The 7,497-nt window shown below is 46.5% G+C and overlaps 1 protein-coding gene across 1 annotated transcript; it reads left to right on the top strand.

The window, feature by feature from the left end:
* The first annotated feature begins 3,662 nt into the window (after nt 1-3,662).
* On the top strand, nt 3,663-6,806 carry LOC137144606 (endonuclease domain-containing 1 protein-like). The gene is made up of 3 exons (XM_067535018.1): nt 3,663-3,769; nt 4,914-5,231; nt 6,261-6,806. Exons 2-3 carry the CDS (start codon nt 4,947-4,949, stop codon nt 6,804-6,806), a joined length of 831 nt encoding a protein of 276 aa, XP_067391119.1. The 5' UTR covers nt 3,663-3,769; nt 4,914-4,946.
* Nucleotides 6,807-7,497: the final 691 nt, after the last annotated feature.

Here is a 7,497-nt window from a genome sequence, read left to right as displayed (position 1 = left end):
CCCTCAGCACCCTCGGATGCATTGCATCTGGCCCCATGGACTTGTGTATGTCCAATCTTTCTATATCTTATACTGGTAGTGACCGCAAGCTCTGTCAATTAACCCCCACACTATTAACTCCATGGTCTGCAGTGGCAGCTAATCAATACTACATCTTTCTGTAGGATCAGGTAGAAAGAAAGCTTCTAGTGAGTACAAAGGTTGATGGGGTTATAGTTAGGTGCCTAAATATGGATCGTAAGCACCCAAGTTAGCTGTAATTTTTCCTTTAAAAAAATTAGTTCTATAGTTCTAATTCTTGTATTATCTTGTGTATTTTCATATTACTGTGCTATTTTTATAGTTTAAAACAAAATTATTTGACCTTTGCTAAATGGGGGTAAGGGCCTAACAAGATTTTAGTAAGGATTCTAATTCACCATCAGCAGAGACTGTGACAGTTTCCTTTTGTGCAATGCCACAGAACTGTGATAAGATCATTTACTGAACTATTTTTGTATAAACATCATGACGCTGCATAAGATAAATATTCTAGTTTAAAATTGTTGTATCGGCTGCCAGCTCATCTGGGCAGTTCCCAAAGCTATTGCAAAAAATTAAATGAAATGTTTTTCCTTCCTCTACTGTTCTTCAACACAACAGGGGAGTTCTGCAATCTGTGACCGGAATTTCGCCAGTGTCGCAGCTCTGTATTTGCTAGCAGTTCCTGAGACGTGTCACTTGATGCCCGTGGGAGCCCCAAGGGCCATCACTTACTGCTTTCTGTGAGTCAGTATATGGATGCCAGTTGCTGAGTGCAGAACCCCACCTTTAGTCCAGTATAATAGGTGTATGGAGTGACAGAGTGCTACATTTGATAATGCTGGAACTCTGCCAAAGTAATCTCAAATTGGTAATTCTGTCACGTTGGAGACTATCTTGTGTGTGACATCACCATAAGATAAAGCACCCATGTTCTAAACCTAACATTTTACCGGTATATTTGATCTAATCGAAAATTTGTGCAACAGCGTTTATGAGACTTAACATATTAACAATAAATACACGTTGTGTCAACATAAATCACACTCAGCTCAGCTTTTACGTGCCAAACTTTAAACTAAGCAGGAAGGCGCAGCTCCAGCACACAGGTAGTTAGGCAAAAAGCCCATTGGTGACACATGTAAAATACTCTTCCTACAACGTTAATGTTCTCTGCTAACTTCAAATACAGGCAAGGTTTACTTTTATGCTTGAGCTACATTTGGGCCACTCCATACTCCATCACTCCAGTTTAACTGGCTGATTGGACCACATTGACAATGGTTTTTCCCAGCCCCCACTTATCCTGACTGCCCCACACATATCCCAGCAGCCCTGATATGCATTCTGCTCCCTGCAGCCCCCAATGCCCCTAGATTCCTGGCCCCTAACCCCATGACCCCCAACACGCCTATTCCCCCCAGCACCACCCCAACATCCCTCAGTCACCTCCAACCTCTCACCCCACAGCCCCCCCAACAATCCCCACTCACCCCATAGCCCACCAACAGCTCTTCAACCACTGTCCCTGGGACCTTCCTGGCCACTCACTGGCTCAGTGCTCTGCTCCTGTTCTGGGCTAGGGCAGCTCCTCCTGATCTCAGCTATCCAGCTCTGTTCGCTGCCATCGTCCACACCGCACTTCCATAGCCCGGGCCAAATTTGAGTGCTGGGTTGTGTTGCAACACCATACACCAGGTCCCATTGTCACTCACTTACATTTGACCCAGCCGCTTGGCATGATTAGTCAGGCCATTCATCCAGTGTTAAGCTGGACAGCCCTGGCTTTGTGTGGTTTGCCCCCTGACCGGCACTGATATAAAACCGGACATGGTTTTGTCTGGTATCATGCACAGAGGGGGCCGTTTAGGAGAGCGCACTGCTCCAGCCTCACCATCACGACCTCGCATGCATGTGTGTGCACGCTCGTGGGTGGCGGGGCAGCAGGCTTTGCAACATGGCCTCCTCCGTGCGACATGCCCTCGCACACATTGTGCGTGCAAGTGCACGCTTGTGGGGTGGGGTGGCGCGCTCTTCAAAATGGCGTCCTCTGTGCGGTGTGATCTCACGCGCACCATGTACTTGAGGTCATGCGGGCGGGGGGCGGGCCCAAGCCGTTCTCAGAAGTCCTGGAATGTCCATTGTTCTGGTGATGTGTCAATGGTCACCTTAGTTATGATGGAGGGGGGGCCGGGCCAAATTTGAAGTGGTGTTTCAAACCTGTGTGCCAGGTGAAGCGCTGGCTACATTGCACCCCTGGGTATATGTTCATCACTCATGCAGAGCCCCAGCTTTGGTTCTCTTTTGTCCCTGTCCTCCCTGATTTGCAAAAGAATGAGACAAGCTTCCGCTGCTTTCTCTGATGGTTCAGGCTGGCACACCACTCCGCTGGGGACAACTGTTAGGCCAATGAGACTACCTGCCCTAATACTTTTGGGGTGCTGGATAGGACTCTGAGCAGCATTGTGCCAGAACATTGCCTGGATAAGGCATCACCGCTAGCTCCCCCACCAATCCGAGGCATGTGACCTTTGAAACCATCACAGACTGACTCACATAAACTGTACCTATGCCTTGGGAAGTTTTTGGAGAGGGGTGGTGGGGAGCAAAATGCAGTGATAGGATAATTATTGGTATTATACTGCGTTGCCTTCTGTAAGAATGTACATTTCCATTGACAAGGACCCTACAGTAGACTTGTCCTAACCCCAAACCAGTAGCATTATGTCAATGAAGAACCGCAAGGTTTCTGCATTCAAGTCCTGTGACCACCTCGGGCAGGTCAGGACCCTGACAAAGCTGTCAGTTCACACATTACTTTGACATTGCAGCTGCCCTAGTTATGCTAGGACATTTTCTATAATGGAGACAAGTTGTAACTGCCTGACCCTTCACACTGCCATTTTCATACTAAAGTCAAAATCCTGGGATTTATTTGTCCCCATCTGCTACTTGGGGATGATAATTTATTACCCTGTTGATACGTTACTTGCTTTCCTCTGGGAAGAATCTAGTCCCAAAGATAATACCAGATCAGTTCCATATTATTTCTCATAACTGTGATAAGACTATCTACTGAGATATTTTTGTATGGGTTACAGATAAGCCCAGGCCAGAATTCCAGATCGAAATCCCAAATTTGGATCCAGGTTTGGATCTGAGTTCTAAGCTCAAACCTATCCCTAAAATAGGTCCAGATCCAGGCATCAGATCCAAACACAATAACATTGGGGAAAGTTCAAAGTCAGATCTCGATTTTGAACCCCCAAGTTCAGGAATATTTAGATTCACTGTTTTGGTTGGGCTCATTGGAAAGGGAGCTGTGGCTCAGGATCATTACAAATGCCATAAAGAATCTTGGATAATAAGCATTTGAGTGCCAGCCACCAACTCACCTGGTCAATTCCCATAAAACTGGGTGAGTCATTTAATTCAATTATTTCTCTTGTAAATGACTTGAGGACGGTGGCTCTTTCAGATAGCTAACTCAGTAACTGACCTTGTGAACGACGTGTGGAGTAATAAAATTGCAATACTGGTCCCAGCTCCGCCCAGGAAGAACTAACACTGCTAGAGGAACCTAATAAAAATGTAATTACGTACAACCCTTCCTTCTTTAAGGACATACATAAACAGCCTCAGGCTCATAGGCGCATACTGTAACGGAAGTGTCTGAAAAATCCACTACAACTTTGGTGGCAAACAGAATCAAGTAAATTGACAAATCTGTGTGCAGTCCTTTCACAAGGTAGGTTGGCTTATTTTTTTTAAATTATGTTATTTATACATTTTGCAATCATGAGTTGCCCGGTAGGGGCCCAACTGGAAGGCATTTCAGTGAAAGCCAATCAGTTGTCTCTTGAGCTAAAGAAATGCAAACACTGGGTTTTAGGGAGACCTAATACAGAGACATGTTTCCTTCTGCCCAAGTGCAGTTGGCCCATGAAGATGTTGAAGACAATGGCAAAACAGTGAGCTTTGGATCATGTCCTAAGCTCCCAGCAGGGAACAGCTAGGAACACTCTGCTAGGTAGCAGCTGGGTAGCAGCAGTATCTAAATACAGTTTGATATGTTTTATAAAATGATTGGTCTAATTACTTGATGGAGAAAGCTTTCTGTTATGGTGGTATCTGAAACAGGTGCATAGGCTAATGGTTTTAATAGCACTTTCTCAGCACCAATGATTGAGGTTTTGAAGATCCCAGTGAAAATTGGAAGAACCACCGTTTTGGATCAGTTTATTTTACATCAGGAGATGTGGCTGAAATCCGATAAAGCATCCAGAATGTCTGGCACTGTTGTAAGAATGTTGTGGATTGTTTTCTCCAAGCAATAGGATATCATCCTGCTAACAGCTAAGGACAGAAAGATGTAGGGCTGGGGGCTGGCAGGTCTACTTTGCTTCAAATGTGAATGATTAAACCAAACCCTCCTCTTACATAGGAGGGCCTTGGGGAAAATGATTGTGTATTTAAAATTGCAGAAATCTCCTGCCTTCTTCCCTTGGGAACAGGGTTTTGTATCCACAGAGATAGGGGAGCAGTGTGGTCTTCTAACCAGCCAGATAGGATCAGTGGAGAAATATTGTTACATCTCTGTAGGGAATCAACCCCTTCCACACACCTCTCTTCCTTCCCCCTGCCACTGTCAGAGGAGTGTGAATGATGGTGCCATTGACTCGCTCCTGATGTCTGTGCTTTAACCCCCTTCTCTGAGGTCTCAAGGAGCACCACTAATTTCCATGTTGGTTCCCCCATTTTGAGGGGAGATGACTGGCATATAGGACAGCTGTTCCCTAGCTAGACCTTCTCACTCCTCCTCCTGTGCCAGCCATGCCTCTTCAAGACTATGTTTACACCAAGTTCAAAGTCTATTTACATTTGTTCTCCAGGTACGGACGACCCTTTAACTTTCACCCGTTCCCATGCTGCTGCTGCTGCTGCTCCAGTTTTCCACATGCTGCCTCATGCTGGGGAACAGTGAGGTGGTGACATCTTTTGAAAACACATGCTCTCAGTTTTTCTTCAGGGAAACTCCCCCAAAGGATGCCATCAAACCTGCCAGTCCAGCCCAGATTTGCCAGCTTTACAAGAATCAGTATCGCTTTGCCACCTTGTACGACAGGGACAACCGCATTCCAATATACTCTGCCTATGTGTACCAACCTGGTTCTGGTAAGAGACCCGATACATGGATGGTAGAACCCCAGGTAAGGTGCCCTCCTGACTGCCTCTCCATTACAAAAGGACACAACTTTGGACATTAAAAATTGAAGTATAGAATAAATCCCAATGTACGTTTTCTCCATCTCTCTCTCACACACAAACGGAAGCCACCGTTGGGAACGCCCTATCCCATGCGGTAGTGCGGGATCACATCATTGTGACAAAGATGAGCAGTTACAGCAGGAGACTGGGAGATCTAGAATTGCTGGGTCCTGTTCCTCACACCTACTGACTTGGTGTGCAGCCTAGGGCAAGTCACACCTTGTCTGTGCCCGGCCATCACCAGATGCAGCATGGAGATATTAATGCTTACCTACCTCATAGGGTTGTTGTGAGAGTTAATTGCTCTTTGTAAAGTGCTTTGAGCTCCTCAGGGGAAGGGGTGTGGTCATGCAAAGCATTTTTATTATTTACTCTTATTGCAATTCAAGAAAATAGTGGACAGAAATGTATTCAGATATTGTACTAATGCAGTCTCTGCACTGAAATGGGATTATATACTAAGCCTGGCATTTCTGGTTCATAAGCACAGGGCTGAGTCAACAGGCAAATTAGTGTTGGGGAAGGGCTTTCCCATAGGGGCATTTTAGCAGAGACCCTTGTCAGCTCCCTCTAGATCATCTATTGCTCACCTCAGAATTCCATCCCAAATTCTACATTGTTCTATGAATGAGTTGCCCCAACCTAAATGCAGTCTTCTCTGCTCCCCTGGGTCAGGCTTGCTCTGCGCCATATTACTATGGACAGAATCCAGCCTTCAGAAAGCGAGGCATTTTTCCATGTGTGGGTCCTCTTTCACACTAGTCATGGCAGTGACCGAAGCTGCTAGTTTGCTTCCTTCCAGGTCACACTCTGGCCCCTGGGGCCTGAGAAGTAAGATCACAGCTCCTGAGAGAGAGCTTTTGCCAAGTGCTACCAATTCCTTTAGACCTTCAAAGGCATCTGCTCCGGGGCACCGGCTCTGTTTCCCCTGCACATGTGACTGACCCCTTTCTTTGTTTTTGACTTTCAAGCTGGTAGGTTCAAATTACCAAAAGGAAATGGCAACAGAATGGTTCCTCTTAACTAATACCAATATGGACCAAGGACTGCTTAACGAGAGCCAGGCCGTCCTCCAAGATTACAAGAATCTGACTAATTACAACAGGGGCCACTTGAACCCCAATGGGCACCAACCCGACCCTGAATATAAAGCTGCTACCTTCACCCTGACCAACATTGTGCCGCAGAATATGAAACTCAATGGTGGAAAATGGAACAACTACGAGCAAGAAATAATGACGAGTAGGACTGAAGAGTGTGCTACGACATACGTTGTTGTGGGAGTGGTCCCTGGCAACAATTACATAGCTGGAGGCAGAGTCAATAAGCCCAGCCACATCTGGTCCACCGCCTGCTGTGAGATTGATAACAATCACAGGAAGTCCTGGGCAGTCATTGCTCAGAATGATCAGAACGCAATCGAGCTGCTCACTCTGGGGGAGCTAGAGGAGAGGCTGGCTGAACTGTACAGGAAGGAGGAGATCTCTCTTTTTCACAGTGACTGTCCCCGACAATAAACGCCTGACGCCACGCACACACCTCTCCACATCCCACAGGAGAAAGGGGTTGGGTGCCTTTGCCGGGAGCTGCGCTGCCATGATCATTACACGTGCTGCTTTTTGTAGAATCATAGAAGATTAGGGTTGGAAGGGACTGCAGGAGGTCATCTAGTCCAACCCCTGCTCAAAGCAGGACTAACCTCAGCTATATCATCCCAGCCAGGGCTTTCGTCAAGCCGGGCCTTAAAAACCTCTAAGGATGGAGATTCCATCACCACCCTAGGTAACCCATTCCAGTGCTTCACCACCCTCCTAATGAAATGTTTTTCCTAATATCCAACCTAGACCTCCCCCACTGCAACTTGAAACCATTGCTCCTTGTTCTGCCATCTGAAAACAGTCTATCTCCACCCTCCTTGGAACTCCCCTTCAGGTAATTGAAGGCCGCTATCAAATCCCCCCTCTCTCTTCTCTTCTGCAGACTAAACAAGCCTAGTTCCCTCAGCCTCTCCTCGTAAGTCTTGTGTTCCAGTCCCTAATCATTTTTGTTGCCCTCTGCTGGACTCTTTCCAATTTGTCCACATCTTTTCTGTAGTGGGGGGACCCAAAACTGGACACAATACTCCTCACCTCTGCCTCACCAATGCCGAATCACTTCCCTTGATCTGCTGTCAATGCTTCTCATGCAGCCTAATATGCCGTTAACCTT

This window comes from Emydura macquarii, unplaced genomic scaffold, assembly GCF_026122565.2.
Source record: "Emydura macquarii macquarii isolate MOO-44397 ecotype Brisbane River unplaced genomic scaffold, CSIRO-AGI_Emac_v2 contig_3470, whole genome shotgun sequence".
NCBI classification, from domain to species: domain Eukaryota; kingdom Metazoa; phylum Chordata; order Testudines; family Chelidae; genus Emydura; species Emydura macquarii.
The sequence above is the reverse complement of the archived record's forward strand: the minus strand, read 5'-3'. Positions and strand labels throughout refer to the sequence as shown.